Source organism: Pleurodeles waltl, chromosome 3_1, assembly GCF_031143425.1.
Source record: "Pleurodeles waltl isolate 20211129_DDA chromosome 3_1, aPleWal1.hap1.20221129, whole genome shotgun sequence".
In the NCBI taxonomy this organism is placed as follows: domain Eukaryota; kingdom Metazoa; phylum Chordata; class Amphibia; order Caudata; family Salamandridae; genus Pleurodeles; species Pleurodeles waltl.
Window position 1 is genome coordinate 1,354,168,844 of NC_090440.1, and position 25,743 is coordinate 1,354,194,586.

Here is a 25,743-nt window from a genome sequence, read left to right on the forward strand (position 1 = left end):
TGTCTGGTAAGCAGTGCCCGCAGGTGGGTGAAAGAAATTCTGCGACTGCATAAGGTGTGTATCGCTCCCCGTGTTTCCGCTGGTAGTAGGTCCCTGCTCCAGAAGGCGTGTGTGAGTCGGATCTGCCCCCTCAGCTGCTGTGCCAGATGAGCCCCCTGTCGTTTGGGGGCTCCAAGTTAGCAGGCCTTTCATATGTGCCACGCGAGACGTGGAATTCAGCTCCTGAATCAGCAGGGGTACATGCAACCAATGCATGTCCTGGGAAGAGCACTGGAACTGCGCTGTAAGTTCACACGTGTAAGATGTGTAGTACCCTGAGAAGTTTAACCCACGCTGAAGGGAAGTATTCATCAGGTTTGTGCTCCGGGCAGAGGTTTGAGCGACTCTTAAGTATCTGTGCGTCGGGGTGTGCCTTCATGCGAGGTTTTCACTGTGCTAATGATGCATTCATCCATCAGATAGGTGCCCCCAGACGAGGTTTAGGGCTGGACTGGCCGTAGCGGCCATCACGCATTTTCCATGCGTGGGTCGAAGGATGGGGCCCAGTTTTGCAGCAATGGGGGCCGGTTTTGTTACTGGGGACCGATTTGTAGTGGAGCTGCAATACCGGACCCCAGTAACAAAGGCAGCAGTGCTTGACACTTGACCCACCGCCCACCCCTCCTCCCAGGTGACTGGTCACACAAAGTTGCAAGTGTTGCTTTGGGTTCCCAATCTGGCCCTGATCACAGCTACTCAGAAACAGGGACATCTTAAGGATTTTGAGGGGCACTGGCCAAACGTATTTTGGGAGGCCCTGTTCGGAATAGCTTTGAATACATGATAGAATGTCAGATCTTTCAAGCCCCCTTTGGCCAGGCACTCTTTGTGCAGTGGCACACCGGCCCAAATTGTAACTATGTTTGAAGCAAATATTCAGGATTAGTGATGTGTGTTTTCAGTATTGTAGTACAGCAGCAGCTCACTAATAATATTACAAATCATCTCTATGACACCCTCCTATTTTTCATATATGAGGTCCTGTTTTGATCTAAAAGATTTTTTTTTAATGGATGTTGCATGGCACATAAACACTACATTTCTATCTATGCAAAATGTCTGTAATGGGCTTACACATCACCCACACTAAACTAAACTATACTAAAGGAAAACCATATTTAAAACAACCTGATCAACAATTATTCAAGGTCATCAGGGCAAGACTCTCGGCAGAACATATTTGCCTCCCCCCCCCCCACCACGAAAGGCTGGGACCCTGGGCCAGAGCCCACTTTACATATGGGTGCTCCGGAAGTGTTTGTACTGAGGAGAGGTTCCAGCAAGGCTCCAAGGGCCATATCTATGGCCTAGTGAGGCAGTGCAACAAGTCCCCTTGCTGTGCTGCATCACAAAGAAACGGCAGGAATGTGCAGGAATGTGCTGTGTTTAAAAGAATACGGTGCATTCCTGTCCTTTCCCTCTGGGCTGGTGCTGTTTTGGCAGCCTAGCATTAACACAAGCACCTTTGCACCGTGGTGGAGGGGTGCCTGCGTTGTAAACCGGATTGTTTTTGTGCTGGAAGGGACACCTGCTGGCACAAAAACAATCTCCTGAGGCACATTTTTCTTTTTATGTGTGCTGCAGAATGCAGCACACACAGAAAGAGGATCTAACGAGGGCAGGTGTAGCGTTTTGGTGCACTCCCAGATGTACAACTTCTGGTAAATCTTGAAATGCGTCAAAATCCATAGATTTTACCTGGGAACACCCATTCAACAGCAGTGGAATGCTTTCCTAGGGCAGAGTAACGCAAACTCAGAGGTATGAAGCCATTTAGGTCCACACAAGGTTGCCTATCATGGCTTCGTTAATCACATTTTTGAGTTGGGGCGCACATGTGAGGCAACTGGGCTAAAAAATAAGGCCCTTAGTGTAATAATTTGAGTCCTTTGGTGGGGTTTTATGTGTGCTCAAGGTGTGTATGATTTAGACGTGTGACCTGACGCAAGGTTTCCGCTACATTGACATTAAAACTGTGCTTGAGATAGGACTTGAGGTACAATCAGAGGGGCATATTTATGAGATTGTAACACAGCACAGCAAGTTACCTTGCTGCACTGCGCTGCAACACAGGGAAAGGGCAAGAATGCACCATATTTGAAAGAATACCTCACATTTCTGTCTTTGTCCCTGCACTGGTGCCATTTGGGCTTGCTAGTGCCCATGCAGGTTCCCTTGCACTGTGATCCAATGGTGCATGCATTGTGAGGAGGACTGTTTTTGTCCACGAAAAGGGCACCTTTCCACACAAAAACTATCCCCTGAGGCCTTTTCCTCTTTCTATGTGTGCTACAGAATACAGCTGGGTATCAGAAATGCTGAACATGTATGTGTGACAGATGTGTATTACAGAAGCGGGGTCCCCATGATAGGGTTTCAGCAATATTAAAGGTGTATACATGTCAGAGGTCTGCGAGGGGAGACCTAGGGAGTTCAGCTGTATATTTAAGTCAGGTGAGGCAACGTTTTTGTTATGTTAGAGTTGTGTATGCATGATATCCGTACAGTGAGGCAGAGTTTCATGAGTGCGGATGGTGGTGTTATGGTGTGCCTGTGTCATGAGATGGTCTTTCAGTAAGGCTGAAGGTCTATATGTGTCAAATCTCTACTGTAAAGTGGGGTTAAAACTACGTATAGGATGTACGTAAGACATGGGTGTATGAGTCCAAGAAATGCCATGGGGTGGGGGAAGACCTCAAATATGCTGACATTATATATGTGTCAGTTGTATGCCTAGCGATATGTGGCAGTCTCAATGTGGAATCTATCTGATGTGTACATGAGTTGTGTGGTTCAATTCCTGACGGGGCCTCTGCTTGAGGCTTACCTGTTTCTCAGAGTACTCTGGCGAGTCGTACGCAGATAGGTCGTAGTACGGAGTCTGAAGAGGCAGCTTCTTCATGTCCTCATCTTGCTTCATGTTCTCCAGGTGCACCACCTAAGGTGGGGACAATGAAACAAGGTGAACTGAGAGGTGCCAAGGAGGCAGAACCTCACCTGGATGGGGGGAGCACAACTCCCCAGCAGAGATGGAGTCAGAGGCAGCAAGCATTGTGGAGGTAGGAAGCGATTGAGACACTATTCTGAGTGGCTCTGAGTGGGGGGGGGGATGATGAGCGATATAGTGTGAACGCGAAAAGAGAGGGGAAAGGAGGGAATGAAAAGGGGTGGTGTCAAGGTAGATAGAAAGAGGTAGTAAAGAGGAAATGGATGGACAAAGGGAGAGGTGTAAAGCAGGAGGAAGAAGCTGTTCCGGGCAAAGTGACATCCCTTGTCAACAACACTTCTATATTTGAAACCAACATATTAATAAAACAGGCACTTCTCATCCATCCTCCTGCATTACAATAAGACAGCATCAGCCAATATTTTAAATCAAATGTAGACTTATTGCAAAGGTAGTAACACATCTTACCCTGCTGCAGAGTTTCGAATGGGGCATTTCTAGCACTTCTCACCAGCAGTGCTATAATAGAAATTTGATACTAAATATTCTGCAGGTATCTACCTGATCATATCTGTTACTAGTTTTTCAGGCGTCTAAACCAGAAATTATTGTAGAGATTGATGAAACTGAAGTTTCATCTGTACATTTTTGCAAACTTTACAAACTAAGTACTTCACAAAGGTTGTATTACTTGGTAAACTTAGCAAAACATCACTGCTTGAAAGACATCTCTGAAAATCTGTTTTTGCAGATGAATTATCCCACTACAAATTGCTGTTTGCTATTTTTTAAGACAAAATATACTTTTAATGGATTTTGTTTGGAAATTAAAGTTCACTACTTAATATATATGGCTGGGAAAATTTGAGAAAGAAGGACTTTTTTTCAGTTGTAGGGTTAGCCCAGATAACTCTCGTCAGAGATGCACAAACTATAGTGGATGACATTACATCACAATAATTATATAGCACTCCTTACGTATGATGGGAGAGAAAAGCGACTAGTGTGTATCGGGATCCTGGGCACCTTCTTCAGAGTGTTGTGTGGTGCAAGGTGTTGATTACAGATTGACCTATTTGGGAGTGTGGATCGAGGTGCATGAAGTTTTGGGACAAGCTCTCAACATGGTGGTGCTGCATCACAGCGCCTACGTATAAGGTATTGATGTTAAACATTTAAACATATATATATATATATATATATATATATATATAGCTGTAGTTTGGACCATGTTTCCATAGGAAATACTTTTTTGACTTGCCTATATCTTTGACGTCGTTTGACGAATCTTCACAAAATCTTCCCCCCAAAAATGTGCCAGCGATTCTTGTTGTGCATGGAAAGTTTTGGGGTGATCTGTCAAGTGTCACCCAAGAAAAAAAGGGGTGGGGGTCAATAAATGTCTGTTTCCCATGTTAATTGTCATAGGAGTTTTGAACAAGATTATAGCCCAAACCCCTGGATGGAATTACCACATTTGGCAGAAAGGTAGATTTTGTTCTGCAGATTGTGCTTTTCGTTATATGGTGTAAATCTATTCCGTAGTTTGCGCGATATTAAAGGAAATCCCCACCAGAGCAAAAATGTATTTTTTCAAAAAAAATTGCCACAAAATCATGATTGTTTGCGAATTTGTGGCAAAAATAAAAAAAAAGAAGCAGTCTCATGCGCTTACTTAATAATTAGCTGATGGGTAGGAAAGTCCAAGCGGCAAGAATGGGCATGCGGATTTGGTTTACTCTTTTTTTTTGGTTTATAATGGAATGACAGTGGCACTCGAGTATTAAAATGTGATATGGAGAAGATGCTTCTTACTTTTGGTTGATTCTGGCACTGTGTCTTCTGAGGGACATGTTCCAAAGCTGCTGCTGGCTGAATTTGCTCAGGCAGAATTGATCAACAAAAAGAAAGAAAGCTGCTTTGAGGGACCTGAAGCACAAATCCATGATGAAACACTTGTTGGAGACAGTATTTGCACTGAAGTGGAATACTTTTTAAATGGTTGAGAGATGCTGCTTAATCCTGGGAGAACCGATATGCAGGGTTCCGCTGAGATTTGCAGTTACAGTTGTGCAGCAGGTAAGAGTTAGAATGTTCACTGGCTGTGAGTCTTGTGCTCTGTGGCACCTGCTTTAATGGGAATGTGGGCACTGTGTGTCTGCATATGCATATGAGTCTGCAGCCTGGCCTGTGCTCCCACACAGGGCCCATGACTGGACCAGCAGATGGGATGCCTCACACCATACACATAATTGTAAAAAATGAAGAAAAAGAAATGAATGACAAATGTCTGATCATTTCAAATTAATGCATCGTTATGAGATGTTGCATGACGGTGTGAGTGGGTGTGTGAGTGGTTCTGTGGATGATGTCATCAGTGATGTCATCAGTGATGTCAACAGTGATGTAATTGACCTTGTCATGAGTGATGTAATATGTGAGGTCATAAGCAGTGCATTGCGGGGCGTAAGTTACAGTAAGGTGAGGTAAATATAAATGCTGATTTTCACTGGTTTTGTATGAGTGAAATTTGAGTCTAACTATAAAGTCCCTTCCACCTTTTTTTCAGTGAATATATATATATATATATATATATATATATATATTTTATATATATATAAATATAGATAGACACCGGTGGCGGTTACCACTTGTAGTTAGGACCACTTTTCATAGGACATTGATCATTGATTTTTTTGGTTTGCTTATAACTTTGGCACAGTCAATGAATCTCAACAAAACTTTCCCCAAAATTCTCATCCACCTCAGCTTCTTCTCAGATAGCTTTCGGGTCATCCTCCAAGTCAGGGTAGAGAAAAAAGGGCAGAGATCCTTTCACGGCCAGATCACGTTTTCCCCATGCAATTTCCCGTATAAAAACTAGACACAGCTACAGCTACACAGGACAGCTGCTCCATTTGGGCAGAGGAGTGTTGCCCTCACTGTTGTGGACACAGCAAAAGTGAAAAATAAAATGGTAATAAAGTCACTTCATTACATTTTATTTTCTGCTCTGTCAGCTGCTGGAGCTGAGTGTTAGGGCATTGTAGGGTGGGACCATTGCTGCAGTGCAGACTGGAAGCAGGGAGGGGTTGTGCCTGGCTACACCAGTTTAAACTGCACATGTAACTTTGGCCTGCTGTCTTGCAATGGCCAGCCTGACATGTGCAGTTTAAACTTCTCAAGCCCGAGCTGTTATGCAGCTGGGTGGATAGACATCACAGGCCCCTAGTGCCAGTATGAGTGGTGAGCCAGCCCACTCCAACCAATCCCTGTACTGCTTTCAGGCTGCGTACCAGCATGAGAGCAGTATAGGGATTACTTAAGGGAGTTGGCTCTGGGGACATCATCAGACCATGCTTGGAACTTCAGGACTGGAGAAAGCACTGGTCTGAAGGTGTCCCACTTTAAAAAGAGTTGGAAGGCCATAGTGTAGATTAAGCTGGTTAATGGTGAAAATCAGCACCCTGAGCAGACAGGAAATAGCCAACAAGTCTCTCAAAGCAGCACAATGTTCTAAAATGCATGCTGCTGCTGAAATTACAGACTGACATCACTGCACAACACAGGTAACTGGACCTGGGACACAGAGGTGACTCAATTTGCCGTGTTATTTATATTTTACCATGCCATCTGGTCCAGAAACCACATGGTCTTCCTCTTGGATTCGGGTCCCATGCCATATATTGTGATTGATGACTATATCACCATGAGGCCAAAGGTCATGTAACAGTATTCTGGAGGGTGTCATTATGTTAATTAGCAATTTCCAAAGTTGAAAAATCCAACCTCTTTTTGGTCTCACGGTGCTGGTGAGTACTTCGGAGCACATGTGAAGCAGTCTGAAAGAAATGTGAAGTAGAATTGTAAAATAAAAAATGCACGTTTTTACTACAGAAAAATAATTTTTTGGGGGACTGTAATGTGAAGGAGCTGTTCAACAAAAATAGTAAGAAGTGAAGGAACTCAGGCCCTGATTTAAACTTTTTGGTGCAAAACTGCACTAATGCAGCTTTGCACCAGAAAGTTTAGCACCGGCTTGCACCATTTCTGTGCACCAGACAGGCACCATATTTATGGAATGGTGCAAGCCGGTGCAAAGGGTAGGCTACCGTAAAAAAAATAAAAATACGTTAGTTGGGTGGGGCTGGCAGTATGGAAGAAGGGGATTTTGCACCAAAAAATGACGTCAGGCATGTTAAGAGTAAAAAACAAATGACTAACCTGCCTAGATTAATTTTCTGACGCAAAACTATCCATATGACATGACTCTTGTCTTAGAAAAGACAGGAGTCATGCCCACCACCCCAGTGGCCAGCACAGGGGACCAGGGTCCCCTGGTCTTGGTCACTGCACCCAGTGTCATGTAGGAGGGCCCATTTCAGGGCCCCCCATGGCACTTAAAAAAAAATACTTACCTGTACTTACCTATACTTACCTGGGATGGGGTCCCCCATCCTCCGCTGTCCCTCTGGTGTGGGTGTCCCTGGGGCCTGAGGAGGGCACCAGTGGGCATTCATTGGTGTTCCACCATGGAAATAGGCCCACAGGTCCCCTAATGCCTGCCCTGACTCAGACGTTAAAAAATGGGGCAAAGCAAGCTTTGCCCCATTTTTTAACTCCGCCTCTCTCCCTTGCGAGATTTTAGCACCGGGGGGATAAATATGGTGCTAAGACCATAGAGTCATTTTTTGCACGGGAACACATACTTTGCATCTCATTGACGCAAAGTAGGCTTCCACATCCCAAAAATGATTTTAACTCCATAAATTTGGTGCTAGATGGCTCTAGAGCCAAAGAATGAATATGGAGTTAGTTTTGCACCAAATTTGCGTAAAAAAAAATAAAGACGCAAATTTGGTGCAAAACAAGTATAAATATGCCCCTCAGTTCCTGATCACTTCGACCGCTGAGTGATGTTTTAATTTCCGCTGACCTTTGTGCCTGGCCTTCGATAACACGCAAAGCTCATCATCTGCTCTGTTTGTCAGACAGAATGAGCCGGGCTTGTAGTCCAACACCCCAAACACTGGGTCAGCTTCAGCTGTACTTCCACAAGCCCTCAACCTCTTTACAATTGCAGTGAAACATAAGTGATTGCACGTGAATTGTGAAAAATGGCTAATTTTCAAAGACAGGTGAACATCTGTTGCTAATGTGTGTGTGAGTATGAATGCCAGACATTCATACTGCCTTTTATCCTTCAGGTGTGCATAGAGGCAGCGGTACAGAACTTTATTTCAGAATATGTTATTTACAGCACCTAGAAGCTGAAGGGTCTGGCAATAAATTGCATTTATATAGCGCTTACTACCCCTGATAAAGCACTGAAATGCCATAGCAAAACGCATTTACTAGAACACCTACTGTACACACTGCACAGCCTTCGCAAGGACAACAACGTAGAACTGGGTTTACAAAACTCTTCATCTATGTGTAAGCTGCCAGTCGATGAGCGGGAGTGCCAGCCTGTTTACTTGTTCCACCACTTTGAAATGTCACCAGCCAACACTGCAGCTACAGCTAAAACTTCTGAACGGAATTACACCAAATTTAACAGAAAGTAGACCTTTACCCAAAAAGCATGCTTTTTGTGATTTGATGAAAATTCATTCAGCAATTTTTGAGAAATAAATGTTTGAAAATGTAGGTAAATATAGGATCAGATGATCCATCAGATCAAAATATAAGATCTGATTGGCTTCCACAACTTGCAGGGTAGTAATACGCTTATCCCCTTGGGCTTTTGAGCTTATCCCTCTGACCTACCCCTCATGTTTTTTTTTAAAGCAGGATCTGCTGTAAAACAAAATTAAGAATTTGGCAGGCTCCTGCAATTGTTCACCCCTCATCTCAATGTGGGGCAGGGACAGCCGCGGTCGGAACAACTTTAGAGTTATGGGGATGGCGGAGTGTGCCCCCCCACCAAAGGCCCCAGAAACCCCACCCCTTGCTGTCAATTTTAATTTAAATGGAGTGGTGGGCATGCACCCACTCCCCTTCTGAAGACCCAGAGACCCCACCTTCTGTGGCTGATGTATGGTTATGGGGAGTGGACACCATGCAGCAGGGCTCTAACTATGTTTCCCTCCTCTGGCGAGAGCAGGAGGGAGAAAATATTCTCTTTTCTTCCCTCCAAATAAGCATGGGCAGGGAAGACTGTTTGCTCCCACTTCCGAAGCAGAGCCCAAATCTGCTCCTGAAGGGTGGGAGCATAGTTGTTGCCAGCTCCCACCAGCATCCAGAATGGGTGCTGGCTGGGGAACCAACAGGCGCGTTGTGGATCTTGGGGCTCTTCCATGGCTCCCAACATATTTCAGAGACGTAGGTGTGTCTGGTGGGTGGGGCATCCACATAAAAAAATGTACGGGTTTCACGGACATCTACAATTGATATATAGATATTCTTTCTAGGTGGCCCCATCAGTTTTATCTGCAACCCAATGTGTGCCAACCCCCCTCCACCCCCCTAAAATTCACTTTTGGCAACATCAGTGGTCTTTCCGGAGGCTCCAAAAATCCTGGGCAAAGAGAGGCAGAGTGAGCAGTAGAGCTAGGCAGAGAGAAGGAGAGGTAGATACATAGAAGTAAACAGAGGTGAGATAGAGTGCGAACGTTCACTTTCCCAGCAGGGTCATTGGATGGTTCGGGTCCTGGGCAATTGTCCATCTAGCCCATGCCTTAAAAAGTCTTACGGTCTGAAATGGTGTTCTGGTGGGATCACAGACCTTCATGGACTGGAAAGGGATGGGCCATGACTTCAGGGACATATTGAAGAGAAGGAACAGAGGATGAGAAGGTGTTTGGATTATGACAGGGACCTGACACTCGCTGAGCTCACCAGTAGCTCACCGGTAGCCCAACTACCGCCCTGTACATTCCCTCACTGCAGCAGGAATGGTATCCCTACTACTGCAAAGCACCGCTGAAGCTACAATTTTGTTTTTTAAATGACAAGCATAACACTTTGCAACATTTAAAAAATTGGGAAGTTGACAGTTGTTCAACTTTCCAGCTTTTTGCATAAGTATTCAGAAGCTGGTGCACTCTTATGTGAATTAGGGCAGCTCCCTCGTATGCAATTTTCATACCCTCATCTTGTCCCTTAGTAGAAATGTTGTGCATGGCTCACCACGAGTGCACTAAGTAAAATATGCACTATTCACAAGCATAAGAGCAGTTGGTGAATTCAGCCATGCACAGGCTCCTACTTTATTTCAACCTGGGCAAGCATTTTATTCATGGAGGATGAAAAGAGTTTTGGTGGAGAGGAATTGCTATTTTTTTTATAACCAGTGGATTAAAGTTAAACAGCTAAACGGCTCATACACGCGTTAAGTTACAATAGCCATGCTCTTTCCTTCCTGAGGTAAATGCTAAGAACTGTTTGGCTCTATTTAAAATGCATATTGTAATCAGCATCTTTATATACAGGTACATTCTTAAAAGGTGAAAATGCGTAGCAGCTATACGTGATTATCAAAATACGTACGGGCTCTATGCATAGCAGATGTTCTCAGTATGGGGCTTTTTTTAAGACTGATCTATATAATTATGTTTTAGGTTGTAAACAACTGCTTTCAGAGACCAATTCTCTCCGCGGTATGTGCAATTTTTGTGACAGGTCAGATAGTGCCCTGGAGCTCCGATAGTTACAATAATAATTATAGCAACCAGGAAAGAGATGACAGTAATAATGTTAGTAATATGGAAATTTTGAAGGTGCCTATCATATAGAGATAATGAACCCCATATTATGCCTGAAATTGGCGCCAATGGCACTGATTTTCCATTCCACAGTGAGAGAAGGAAGAGAGAGCGAAAGAGAAGGGGGGTTTTGTTGGGGGGTGGAGGGGGCTAGACCTTAGAACATCATCCGAGGTTCTAGGATCATAACTATTCAAGTATATAACTGAAAAATCACTGAGGTACTTTGCACAGTGTGCACATTTGCGAAGTTCTCAATTTTTCAAACTGATATATTTTAAAAAAAACAAATTATGAGAGCGTCACAAAAATCAAGTCCTCACTTCAAAAAGGGAGGCAGTTTCAGCAGCTATTTGCAGCAGTGGAAAACAGTTTCCACTGCTGCAGTGGGTGGTAAGTGGAATCCTAAGGCATGGGTGCTGTCTCCTGCTTTGCGTTCCTGTCAACCCTTGGGCAGAGAATCACCCCCATCAGTTGCCAAAATTACTCCATTTTCTTATCCCCTGTCTGCATTCCTCTCCTTATACGATTACCTTTGAGGAGAGGTGGTTGCAGAGGCTTTCCTCAGTATTTCATGGAACAGGATGCCCCACATAGAACATATCATGTGCAGACAAATCTATTGTGGAGACCAGTTGAGTGGATCTTCCTACGCATCACATGAAGTTGTATTAACTTGGGAAGCTGGATCACCATATAAATCATTTTCCTGAACTACACCAAAGCCCAGATTTTCTGCGATTTTTCATCATGGTTGCAACACCTTTATACCACAGCACTCATGCAAAATCATTTTTGGCATTTACTAAGCCATGCAAATACACTTTGTGTGGCTTTGCATAGTTTAGTGGATGCAAAATAACGCGACAGTGCCTTGCATTACTTTGTGTCAGATAGATGTTACAGGGGTTGGGCCTGGGTGTCCCCAAGAATCCATCCCTCTATTTTGATGTTAAACCCAGATTTACTAAGACTTGTAAACCTGCCTTTGTGCCAAAATGGTGTGCTTATCCTTTTGTGCAGCGTATCAATTCCTGCATAAACCCTTCCAGGAACACAGGCACTTTTGCACCATGGTGCAAGGGTTCCAGTATTGGCGCTAGGCAGTCTAAAATGCGCCTGTGCAAAGAGGGAGAAAAGAGAACCACATGTTTATAGCTATGGAGCTCTTCAGCTCCTTCCCATTCACCTAACGCAACGAGGCAAAGCGCAGTTCAGCAACTTTTAATAAATATGTCCCTAAGCCTTTTGTCCACTCACAGGCTGTGACTGAAACATGCCTATTTACTTCATCAGCCTAGTCAACATTGTTTTTATTGTTAGACAAAAGGATAGACTAGAAGATAATTTATCATACTGACCGCAAAATCTGCTGAAAGCCCTAAACAAGTCACAGATTTCCTCATAGGCGTTACTCAGTAATTTTTAAAAAGCCTGCCAAGCATTTAAGCTTCAACGGTTAATTCCCCATACATTTTAGCCAAGAAAAGAATCATAATGAATTCTAATTGTTATGGTATTTTTTACGAAAATGTTGTCCTAAATAGATTTTTTTTTAAATATTGCCCTTTAGAGTTAACATTGGAAAATGTATACGTAATTAGATGACATTTTTAAAAACGATATTTAGGATACAATATTTATGGCAGATGATATTTTTGGATATGATATTCTGATATTTATCCCTCAGACCTTAACACTTCCCTCTTCCTACAATGTACGTTGCTGTTACTTCCTGAAGTGTATACCAACAACACTCGTATGTGCCCCTTAACCTTCCCACACCTTTGCATTGATCGACATTTGAATTTCCAATAATTGAAGGGTAAATCCTCTAACAGCCTTGGATTGGCAAGGCGGGCAATGGGGCATCAGCTGGTGGGCCTGTGCCTGAGGCTAGTTAAAGGGGCCGGTTTTTCGGTCTATTAAACAGAGCAACCTGCTTTGGCCCTCTCGGGCACCACCAAGTGCACAACGTGAGAGGCTGTTATAATACCTTTTATATACATCTATTGAGCATGTATCTATGCAAATGAAGTTGGGGCAGCCAGCTAATTGGCAGAATGGCAATGGGGCTGCTCCAACTGTCACAGCATGCCCCCTCCGACTCTCTCCAGGGGTGGCAGAGCTCCCGATGGGAGGATGTTACCACTTGCTTTGCAGAGGACTGGGGCAGGGGAGATGACCTGAGAGTTGGGTGGTGGGGGTTGGTGAGAGGCAGAGAGGAACTCCACAGCTGATTTTTGTCCCCTCCCCATCCGTGGAACAGGGTGGGATGAATTAGACTCTGCTGTTCTTCTTTGCCTGCCCCATATCTGTTCCTCCAGTCAACGGGGACAGGTTGTGGCCTTAGCAGACTTTGAAACTAGGAACCCAGGTTTAAGTCCCAGCATCAGCTCAACATGTGATCCTGGGCAAATCACATAATTCACCTGAGCCTCCAAAGAAATTAATCTGACCTTCTGTGTTGTTATCTGGTGCTCTTGTAAAGCTCTCCAACACTCCTGTGTCAAGTTTATGCTATATAAAACTGCATGTATGTGAGGAAAGTGACACTATGTATATTTATTTTTTGCATTTACACACTATTATCATTCCGTTTGTTGGAACTTACGCATGATACTACTTGCAAGTAAAACAAAAATAACGATGCGCCTTTCGCCTGTCTCTAAACATTAGAGGGCCTCTCTGAAGTCGTGTAAAAGTACTGTGCATATCTAAAAGGCCATGGGTGAGTGCAAAAGGCCTAAGGATGAAGAGGGCTCTCAGGGGATCTAAGAAATATTCAAAGAGCACCCAAGAGAATAATGTGGAATAATTTAATTTCCAGTCTTGACAAAAGTTACTGGCCCTATAAGGTTTAAAATACTTTTAGTACTGCAAATGTTTACCAAAATTAGGACCATGCTCCTAACTAAACATTGTTTTGGGAAAGGTTGCGATCTGCGGATGTGGGCCACTTTTTTGACTGCCCAGGCCTAATTGTGGCCCCAATCCAACCCTGTCCCCTAACCATGGAAAATGTTGAAACATTTATAACAAATTAGAAATGCAGCACGCGGAGTAAATGAAATACAAATACAAATCCAATAACTATGATCTCTCAGCCTCCCTTGAATGCCCCTAGTGCCCCACTTCACTCCCAAACCCAAGAAAAAACTTAACAAATACACCATGTAATAACATGACATGATATGTGATATGTTATAGCATAATATAGTGTGAAATAATATAACTAAACAAGAAATAACTTTGTCTTTCTGAGATCACTAGGGGATATTCTATGTAATGAGTCAAAACGGTTTAAACAAGCTGATCACCCATGGTTTGCTTTCAGAGCCAAAAACATGCTGTCAAGAATATTTATATTTTAGGGAACACATTCTGTTCAAAATATGATGTGTGACTGAAATTAAAACGCGACTTTGAGCCAGGATGTCTTACAAGGCGCAGAATCCTAAAAAGAGCCTAGTTACTCACACACGAATACACATGCGTAGGAGTCGGGCTTTAAATGCAGCCTTTATCTACAACAGATGTTTTATTATGATGCCTGAAATGTTATCCATGTAATATTTTTAACACTTTTAACAGATGCCAAATATGACCAGCTGTAGCTTAGCAACTACTCAGCAAGTGCATCAACTTCCAGTTACAGGAAAAATGCACGCCTTAGGGATGCAAAGAACCATTATACATCAAACGATTTCCGAAGGGACTACGTATTATGGGCATTCTTGGACATTCATAAAACGAACAGAAACACATTTGGCTGTCACTGACTTTTGAAAACAGTCTGGTTAAAATGGGTCTCATTATTACTCTTAATTTGTTTTTAAGTTGATAATCTTTCTTCCTAATTATCTTTTGTAAAAACATGAATTCAGCCTCCATTGTAGAACAGGCATTGGTAAAGCCAATATGTCTCGCCTATACGGCAATTGAAGTTGTCAATGTCTTTTAGCAATGTGTTATGGAGTGTAGTGGATGTTTGTGGTGTGGAGTTGAATTATGTGGGTGTGGGTTGTTGTGGAATTATTTGTTGTGAAATTGTGTGGCATGGAATTGTGTGATGTTGAGTGGAGCTGTGTGTAGCTGAACTATGTGGCATGGTGTGCATTGGAATTTTGCGGGTAGTAATTATGTGGTATTGAGTATAGTGGAATTACGTGGAGTGGGATTGTGTGTCATGGAGTGTAATTATCTGGAGTGATACTGTGTGTTGTGGAGTGGCATGCCAGCTCTATGGAGGGAGCTGCAGGCGTGGTGTGTGGGAGGTGGGGGAGAATAAATAACAAATGTACTGCTGCTGTAGTGATTCTGGGCTGCTGTACTGATTTCGTAGGAGATGAACATCACGTGTGAGTAATCTACAGGTTGATAAGATCCTGAACCAAAATTCAGCCCCTTGGGATCCAGCAGAGATAGAGTGTGCAGCAGACTTGCAAGAATAATGAGAACAGCTTGTGTGGCAAGGAGGGACACCGTTCTACCCAGGATACAAATAACTGGACTGCTACAAGAGTGTATAAATAACTGCAGACATGGACACTTCATTCATGCTAGAATCCATGTCTGAACACATGTGTGCACCAGGCCTAAATCTGAATACTCAGTGCTGGTGATAGGCCACATAAAATATGTTTCCTACTGAAAATCATTGTTCATTCAGCACAACACTGACATTTTCATTCTCATTGGTTTTGCCACTGGAAAATGACATTGAGATATTTAGTGTAAATATGCATATATGGTAGTAGAGTGCTACTAAACTGTACACAACTATCTACCAAAACCTACTTGACAGTGGCAGCAGCACGGCATGATGGACGAGCAGCATCTTTGTTCTTGCCATCCAGTGCCTGGATCAGGCCAGGTGGCCCAGCAGTAGCTCCCTGCGATCCCCTGAGAGTCGGCTATGATAGGCTGCATTGGTGCCAGTGCTAATACTAGGCTGGGATCGGCCTCTCCCCTTGCCGGGTGTCTCCGCCTGCCAGCACCGAGAATCACTTTCTGCTGCTACTGGTGCCTGTGTGCAGCTTTTGTTGTTTAGGCTTTCTCTAGCGAGCAGAAGGGGGGAATACCCCCACTGGGTGCCTGTGCATTGAACAAACGCAGCCTGCTGGGATGATCCAGCTCAAACACGGAAGCTTAGGGATCAAAACAACCAAGGTGGTTCATTTCCAGTGTTCTTTTGACAGTCTTATATATTGGAGCAGATCTGGCACAGAAGGATTTCGGGAATCCGGCTGTGGCCATGCTGGTGGATGGTGGTAAGGTGGCGCTGCTGTCAGCAGCAGCGCTATGCCAGTAGACCGCCGCAGACCGTATCATGACACATGATAAGGCCTGGCGGTGTTCTGCTGGTGGACACTGCAGCTGGCAACAGCGCCCGTCCCGTCTCCTGCTGGAGGACCCCCTGACAACAGGCAAGTCGGGTGCTCCGACAGGGGAGAGGGGTGGGGGTGTTGTGAGTGGGGGTGTGTATGTCTCTGCGTGCGCGTATGCGGGGGTGTGTTGCGTGTTGTATGTGTGCATGTATGGATGTGTGAGTGCGTGTATGTTGTGTTGTGTGAATGCGTGTGTACTCATATGTATATAAGTGTGTGTGTATGCATGTGTGAATGAAGGTGCATGTTTTTAAGGAGGGGGTCTGAAGTGGAAGGGGGAGTCGGGAGGAAGCCTGGGGAGGGGAGGAAGGTGGGGAAGTCCCCTATCAGTGACAGGGAAGGGATTCCCTGTCACGGATAGTACCTAGCACCATGGTTTTCATAGCGGTAAGGTTGCTACAAAAACCATGGCGGTAGGTGGGGTCATAATCCCGCAGGCGGGCATGTGACGGCTGCCAGGCTGGAGAGTGAAGTCAGTGTGGTACATTGGAATCTCTCAATATGGAGGAAAGTACTGCTAGCCTGTTGGCAGTACTTTACTCCATATTACCGCCATCCGCCCAGGTCGTAATGAGGGCCAATATGTTAGCTTTCCCGATTTATTAAGGAAACACAATCTTCCTTTGCAAGCCTGTTTTTCTTTCTGAATCATAAATACTCCCTATTAGGGCGAGTCCAGACCACATGAAATAAGAAGTCCCACTGCTCAAAAAACTATTTGATGGAGAATTGTAGATGTCTGGTGACCAGACTCCATATACAAATCCTTCGAGTTCCCTGTATCTTTAAAATAGCATAACTTGGGCATTTTTGAGCCAACAATGTTAACAAGAGCTGCAGAGAGGGAGGGGGTAGAAGAATTAGTCCGTGCATCGCAGCAGACTGGCACTAATCAAGTGGCATTAATCTGTACTTGGCCGGTGCTCCTCAGATAGGAATGGAAGTGATGTTTCGGCTGTGCGAACCAATTAAGAGGTAGCAAAAAAGAGCAACACTGGAATCAACCTGTGGTAAGCAGCAGGTGGGCTCAAAGTCCTTTTACTGAATACGGCATGTCTCGAATGCAGCCCATGTGTGCTGCATTGGCTCAACCTAAAAATGGTTTAACTAGCTCTCAGAAGTCAAACCCCCACCTTCAAGGTATTCTGCAACCTAAATGTTTTAATTGGTTCAGACCAGAGCTCTTTTGTTGATTTCATCACCCAGTCAACTCCCCATGATGATGAGAGTTGATGGGAGTCTTCGGACTGTTTAATGAGGTGGTTCCAAAAGAGGGACATCTAAGGTTATTCAAGGAGGGCCTGATTCCTAGTTTTTCAGATATTTATCCTAGATACATTCACAAATAAGCATTGGAAAAGCCACTAGGTCTGGCGCTGGCTGCCAGCTTTTTGACAATTCTTATTTTGTTTGCCAAGGTTTTTGCAAAACATTATTGTATGGGAAAATGCCAGGCCCTCATCAATCTAAAAAACTGGCTACAGGTCAAATTGTTTTTTGGTCTAAAAAAACACACATTACCATAGTACTCCCTGGCACTGAAGGGAACTACTTTGTGTGTGGATGTGTTCCTTGTAAAAGGGCAGTATGCCGTAACTCATAGTGAAGTCAGCTAATGGCTGAGAGGGGCTGACGCATTGCCCCTTAATGCATGCTGGAGCAGGTGGTAGAAAATGTGAATGACACCAACCACAAACTAATGGATGAAATCTTGCTGAAACCCCTATAAGTAATGTAAGGTAAGTAAGGACATAGATTTTAGAGGGCTACCAATTACTGCCTGGCTTAATGTGCACAGAGGTTTGGCACCCTAGAACCTGAGATGCAACAAACACTGATTTGTGGAATAATTGTGTATACTAGGGAAAGCTGCATTAAGCACCTGCGCAAATTAGAACTGACGTCATAAGGGAACTGAGTGTTGAACAACATCCACAGCACCACTTTTTGAACAGGAACAAAACAATGTGTAATGAAATGGCTGCAACAATCTCTGTCATCCCTAGGATTGTATTTGTAACCAGAAACAAAATGGCTGCCACACTGTATGTCACTTCCTGTATAATTTCGGGGAATTCAGCCTGGAGGTATATTCTCCACAGTGAGGCCTCTGGTACAAAATGGAGGCTAGTGTAGGAAAACTTTCCATTGCAAACTAAAACCACACGCAGTTCTGTATAATGATAAACACATAGCAAAATCGGATCAGAACGGGCATATCCGTACAGTGAGATCAAATCCTAATGTGGAAGCATGTCTGGAGAGCTAAAACAATATGGCCTGGCAGTGTATGGCATGGGCAGGCACAGACACTTTTTGATGAAAGAGCATCTTGTCTCCTGTTCACAATACTTTTCTTAGGTGTGTTGAAAGTCGCTATGTAGTTTAAACATTCAATGATGCATCAGTTGCATTTCTTTGCTCTACTGCTGTGCTGCTTTAAATGCGCTACACCACCACCTCTGAATCAGGTTTGTTTATTTTGTAAGTCTTTTTTGCGGTTAGTTTTCTAAATTTAAAAATATTGTTTTTGCACTTATAGCGTTAGTGCTAAGACAGAGCATAGATGTTTGAAGTTACTGAAGTCATAATACATTGGAGTATTGGGACAGGAACAGAACGTATCACATTGTACGTGATCCCCCGGCTAAGACACTCACACCAATACACCACAAACATCTTCAGTGCAGGAGTACATTTTTGATGTTCTAGTAACTTTTCACACTTTTCAGACTGCGGATATGTCTCTAAAAACAACTTTTCCTGCTTCAGTTACACAGATGAAGCTGTTTTCAGAGGCTCTAAATACAGCAAGCAATGGTTTAAACCAAGGAAACCTTTCAAATCTCTCCTATCTGATCTCTTGGGATTTTAATCTATTTGCCTTTTGCAAGGCTGTGATATCACAGGCCCAAATTTAAAGTGTGAACATATATCTCTTTGTCCAAACCTCGGTATTTTTTCTCAGCGTTAGCACGTACTCCTTTTGGGTTGAATCAAAACGAATCACCTTAGTAGGCAGTAGTGCACCTAGAAATCTAAGCAGGAAGGTCTTTAAACCAGGGGTGAGGAAAAGAACCTTGGATCTGCAGGGACTTCTAGAGGCGCGCAGGCCCACAAGAGGCGTGAAGGTTTGTACCAGCGGAGTTAACCAGATCTCCCTCCAGACTTTAAGGGGATGAAAGAAAGGACAGCAATGAGTCAGAAGGAGATACAGAGTAGTAAGAAGGGCGGAGCCCAGAACTTATAGGAAGGTGTCATAAGGAGACAGAAGGAATCAGGAATATGATAAGTTGGCCAGGCATAGAGGGAAGGACTAAGGCATGGTAAGGAGAAGTGGGATGGGAGGCTGATCAAAGATATGCAGAGAAACACCACAATTATAAACCTTACTGTTAAATGAGTGGCATGCAAGAGTACCTGTATATCTTCAGCAGTTAAATGACTCTTCATCTCCGGCTTCTTCTTTGGGGGAGGGGCTGGCTTGTGAGACGGAGGCAGGTCAATCCTTTGTAGAAATAAATAAAAGTGTTTGTTTTAAATACATGAATATTCCATCCCAACTAGAAAAAAACTGAAGGAAACCAGTCCAGGATACTGATCTCAACTCTCCTCTGCCCGCCCAAAGTTCAGCACAAAAAGCTGCCACACTTGGGTCTCTTGCAGCCACAAGACTCCATCCCAAGCACGCCTAAAAGTAGGGTCAATGCAGAAAAACGAACCATGTGACATGCCTTATTGTTCAAAATCGAGCACCCCAATCAAGCATCAACGAGGCCCTCCCAAAAAAAGTTAAACATCTTAGAGGGCACTGAAAAGCTCTCTCCCACGTGAACCATCCTGACATGAGAGATAATTCAGCTCTATATTGGAATGTGCAGAGATAGATCAGAATGAAATCATTTAAACATGAATCCCCAACCCTACTGACTAGTGGCAATCCCACAGCTCAAACCGCAACACAGCGAAAAAGAACAGAAGGCTGCCAATCAAATATGACCCTTTCTCACAAGGACATTCTGCAGCCTCATATGCTAAAATGAAGTTTAAAGGAACGGGAATGTGCCTTAAACTGACCTCCTGGCATAGACAACGGAGAAGAAAAAGTATAAGAAGGCCGAGAAGAAAGAGAAAAGAAGTACAAAATGAGGCAAAATAGGGGAGATTGCAGAATCAAAAGAAGAGAAAATGAAGAAAAAGACGAAGAGCAGGAAGATGAAAACAAGCATGGAGTCTTAGAATAACAAACAATGAGAAGAAGAGGCATATACGTAAAGAATGAAGAAAAGAAGAAAACTGAAGAAAAGATAAAGAAATACATTAATTCCAGATAGAATGAGAACAAGATGAACAAGGAGAAGAAGAAAGTAGAGGAGGTAATGCAATTTTGGATGAAGGAATAAGGAGATGATCAAGTGGCAAAGGAAGATGATAAAGTAGAAGAGTAATTAGAAAAACAACAAATAAAACAAGAGGAAGATGAGAACAAGATCAATTATAATAAGAAGATAAAGAAGGAAAAATTAGAAAACAAAAGATACACTAAGAAGAAGGCAAACAAGAAGATGAAGGGGAGGGGAGGAGGGGGAGAACAAGAATAGGGAGATGAGTTAACAGCGAAAAAAGCAGTGCTGTAAGTACAAAACACATACAAGACAAAGAACAAGGAGAAGCAAGAGGGGATGAAGAAGAAGAAAGAGCAGGACACGAAGTGGAAGAGGAAGAAGAGGAAAAAGAAGAAGAAATAGCAGGAGGACACAGAAGAAAAAGAAGAAAAGGAAAAAAGAACAAAAAGGAGGAGCAAAAGGAAAAGAAAATGTTAAGAGGAAGAAGGGAAAAAATAAGAGAAAGAGAGGAAAGAAGAAGAAAAAAGACGAAGAAGAAAGAAGAGCAGGGAGACAAAGAAAAAACGAAGAAGAAAAAGAAGGATGCGCAGAAGGGCAAAAAGAAGAAAAGGAAGAAGAAAGAAGATGACAGAAGAGGAGAGAAATATAAAGATCTACAATTGAATCAATAAAAACTCAATTTTATGAATGTTAGGGTCGCATGGTGAAAAGCATCCCTTGAAATATCTGCTTATACACGTGTGTTCGAGAAACTGCTTAAAATTGCAATTTGTATGTTTGCACGTGCACACCTTGATCTCTTAGAAAAAAAGAAAGATTTTGCATTCCTTGTAGTTCTGCAATTAATGTCTCTCATTAAGAATTTACAAAGCTTCAGCAAAAAGTCCATTACCTGCACCGAGGGAATGAAGTGATCCCAAACACAATTTCAGAGCTAGGGTAAGAAATATGAACTAGGGAAAAATCATTAACTATACATTTTGATTTGCAGTGTGACAGCGACGACAGGATACAATAAAAGGTAGAAAGAGTTAAAGAGAGACAAAGGCACGGATTGAGAAAATGAGTGTTCCAGAGAGACCCCAAAAAATGGAAAAACTGAGAGAAACCATGCACAGGCCAAGCCAAATAAAGATGGAGGCAAAGGTTGAAGGACGGACAGACAATGAATAATGACGGGACTAAAGAGAGACATTGACAGGGATACAGAAAGAACATTCTAAACGAAAGAGAGCGACAACGACTGAGAGCAGTAGGGGCAGACAGAAAAAAGGATTGAGAAGAGAAATGCATAATAAACAGAAGAAAACATATAGGGGTGCAAATGACAGAGGAAGAGCACGAGTGATAGGGACAGAAAGAGACAGTAGCAGAGAGGGAAACAGAGCGAGTGTATGTGTGTGTGTGTGTGTGCATGGACTTTCTGGTTAACGATATAATATTAAATACTTTTGCATGTTTAAAAACATCTAATATATTGAACCCAACATAGACCATGGTTGTGGGTTAAACAGAAATTCATGTGGACATTCTCAGTGGCTGGTATTGCTACGGGGCAGTCCACCTATAACGAGATAGACCCCTTGGAATGTGGAATAAGTTTGTGCACAAGAAATTACCATGCAGAATTGTATGTGATGGTGGCTATTCCGAGAGGCTTAAAGCTCCCATTCCTTGCGGGGCGGTGCAGCGAGGGGTGCAGGGGGTGAAAGGGAAGAATAGTTTTGGCAGGGTAGAGCATTGCATGCTCATCCTTTGCCATAGAAAAGGGCTGCCAGGGGCTGAGAGACGAGGCTTGGCTGACCGTGCACCCAAAGCCTTATGTGATTTTACCAGTTTTAATTTCTTGCCAGTAAAATTAAACTCTTTTTGCACCGAATTAGCGTCATTTTTTTTAACTCTAATTTGGTGCAAAACTAACTCCATATTTATACCTTGGTGCTAGACCCGTCTAGCACCAAATGTATAGAGTTAAAGTCATTTTTGGGAAGTGGAATCCTACCTTGCCTTAATGAGATGCAAGATAGCGGTTTCCGTGCAAAAAATGACTCTATGGCCTTAACACCATATTTATACTCCTGTGCAAAAATGGTGCACGGGAGGGTGGAGGGGTCAAAAATGGTGCAAAGCTTGCTTTGCTCCATTTTTTAACTCCTGGGTCAGGGCAGGCGCTAGGGGACCTGTGGGCCTATTTCCATGGTGGAACACCATGGAATAAGGCCACAGGTGTCCTCCTCAGGCCCTAGGGGCACCCCCACCCACGCCAGAGGAACTGCGGAGGATGTAGGACCCCATCCAGGTAAGTACAGATAAGTACAGGTAAGTATTGCATTTTATTTTTTAAAGTGCCATAGGGGGTCCTGTAATGGGCCCCCATACATGGCACATGGTGCAATGGCCATGCCCAGGGGACCCTTGTCCCCTGTGCTGGCCATTGGGGTGGTGGGCATGACTGCTGCCTTTTCTAAGGCAGGAGTTATGTGGCATGGTAGGTTTAGCACCATAAAATGACGCTAATCTGGTTAGAGCCATTTTTTTTTACTCTAACCTGCCTAAAGTCATTTTTTGGTGCTAAACCCCCTTCTTCTATACCGCCAGCCTCACCCGACTAAGGTTTTTTTTTTTTTTGCTCTAGCCTACCCTTTGCACAGGCTTGCACCATTCCATAAATATGGTGCCCGGCTGGTGCACAGAAATGGTGCAAGCCAGTGCTAAACTTTTTGGTGCAAAACTGAGTTAGTGCAGTTTTGCACCAAAATGTATAAATAAGGGCCTAAGTCTGGAGTTCCAACATTGAGGAAAAGCGGAAGCGGGAAGATCAGCTCATTCATGATCAGGTGGAGTAGTCTCCCCAACAGGAACTCTGCTCTGCCTGCCTCGTGATCAGGCCCTTAGTGGTAGAGAATGGGCTTGTGAAGTGCAAGAGCTGTGGAAAGGATAGTTAGGCGGAACTGAACCTGGATGGAAGCTGTTGGGCCTCTACCCATCATTCCTCAGTCTCTGTCATTCAGAGTTTTCATCATGTTGCAGTGTTGTAAATATTTATAAAGGAAAGGTATGGGAGAAATGAAGGGTTCCTCATTTAAATGTCTCAGTCACCAAGCCACCATGCAGATTACTCAAAAGCCCCCTCCAGGCAGTACCGTCTCCATTCCCTTTTAGAGAGATATCTTCCTTTCTTCAGCTTTTATGGTCAGAGAGTTCTGGCCAAATGAATAGGCTTCCTCATCCATTCACTCTAAGGCAGTGGTTCCCAACCTTTTGACTTCTGTGGACCCCCATTTTATCAATACTGGAGCCCGGGGACCCCCACTGAATCATTATTGGAACCCGGGGACCCCCACTGAGTCATTACTGGTAGCTGGGACCTAATATTATTAAATTCTTTAAGCTGTCACGGACCCCCTGAGGAAGCTTTGCGGACCCCCAAGGGTCCCCGGCCCACAGGTTGGGAACCACTGCTCTAAGGAGCTCTAGATTCTGGTGTCTGAGAACAAGCCTGGAGAGAACCACCCTCTTGGTCACTTTATTTAAAGTAATTGTATGTTTATAGCCCACTTCAAGTTCCGATTGGTCAAAAGAAGTAACTGCTGTGCTTTGGAACCTTGCTGCATAGATATGTTTTTTGCATGGAATCCAGCTGCCAATAATAGCCAAGGAACACTGCTGGGTCCAGTCCTTGCTACCTTTACAAATCATTACCTCTTTCCTGAGCCAGGGCTGCCTCCTAAAGTAATCCCATAAGTTGGGCCACGGTCACCGTCATTTCCAGTCACCTAACGCTGAATTAGATTTCTGAACAATTCACAGGCCTCCTGATCCCCTCCAAAATTGTGTAAAGAAGTGTTACCAATAAACTAGAAGTGCACACCAACAGACATCACCAAGTGGACGTCTAATCTATGTTCAATTCCTGGACCGCCAAATCCTCCATCCTTAAAACTATGGGCAATCCCTTTCATCTTTTCAATAAATTACACTTCTGCCCCCTGATCCTCCCTGCCTTTTCAGCAGCCTTTGACACAATAGATTAAAAAATCCTGAGCAACATAATCAATATTGAAGAACCAGTGCTCTGTTTAGTCAAGTCCTAACAAACAGACAGATCAAAATATATGACACTTGGCAGTTCTTTTTCAAACCTCTCGAAAACTCCTATGAAGTCCCCCAATTCCCAATCATTGCCCCCTACTTTTCAAACTTTATATGGAACCACTAGCTTACTTCTTACCAATGCAAGGGCTTGCTGTACTCCACTATGGTGATGACATGAGCTATATATCGAGCCCGAAGACCTAAACCTACTCCCTTACGAAACCTAAGAAATGGATCACAAATAGTAAATTTAACCTGAACCCACAGAAGACAGAATATATTATTGGTCTCTACGGCAACATTTTAGGAATTACCCAAAGATTGGTCAAGCCAATTTAAAGCTTTCACCAAAAAGGATTCCCTCTGTTAAATCGCTTGGCTTCAAATGTGACAAATTACTCTGCCTAGACCTTTACAAAAAATAGATGAGTGGACACTCCAGATTACAGCTAAAACCTCTCTGTAGTCTCAAGCCCTCCCTTCCAAAGCAAAACCTTAAGATGGCTGTGAAGACCTACTCATCTCGTACTTCTGGTGGAAATTTGCTACTGACTGGCCTTTCCCAAACCCCAGCTAGCTCTCCTCTCACAGCACACTTTCACGTGGCTGCCTACCTTCCCTCAAAAACAAACAGATTCAAGTGTATGATAGATTTCCTTACATCCCCAGGCTGGCATTCTCTGGAGTTTTGCTCTGCCTATAAAGCTGCTTGCTTTAACCATGGGTGATCTACCCCTGAACAAGGCTGAATATTATCCAGAATATTTCAGATTTCTGGTAGTAACAGAATCCTAAAACGTTAAGCCATCTTCAAGATGGATACACCCAGATACAGAAAGACGTTCACTGGCAACAGCCCTTTTCTGGAAGTGCATGAAACATATGAAATGGCCTTCCAATGCATATCAGACAGGGCACATCACTTCGCAGGTTTCAAAGATGAACTCAAACAGAACCCTCTCGGAGACCCAGAATAAACTGTACCTTTTCTTTGAATCCTGGCAAATGTTAAATGTGTCTTCAATTCTCAATGTTGGCTTAAATTGCTTCTGAGATACTATTATCATGAATCTGGACAGTGTTTTAATATTCGCTCTTAATGCTGAATTTCACTTATATTGCTATACTATATATAGCTGCTGACAATGTCAATCATCTTATCTCTTTTGAATTATATCCCAATTTACCCTTTTATAAAGTGCTCAGCCACACTGTGCCCA

At 43.5% G+C, this 25,743-nt stretch overlaps 1 protein-coding gene across 1 annotated transcript in view; it reads right to left on the bottom strand.

Moving 5' to 3' along the window:
* The window catches only part of NECTIN1 (nectin cell adhesion molecule 1), a 451,905-nt gene that overhangs the window by 83,268 nt on the left and 342,894 nt on the right, over positions 1–25,743 (bottom strand). The window contains 2 exon segments of the mRNA XM_069224863.1: positions 2,867–2,977; positions 19,503–19,590. Coding sequence (XP_069080964.1) covers positions 2,867–2,977; positions 19,503–19,590 — 199 coding nt within the window.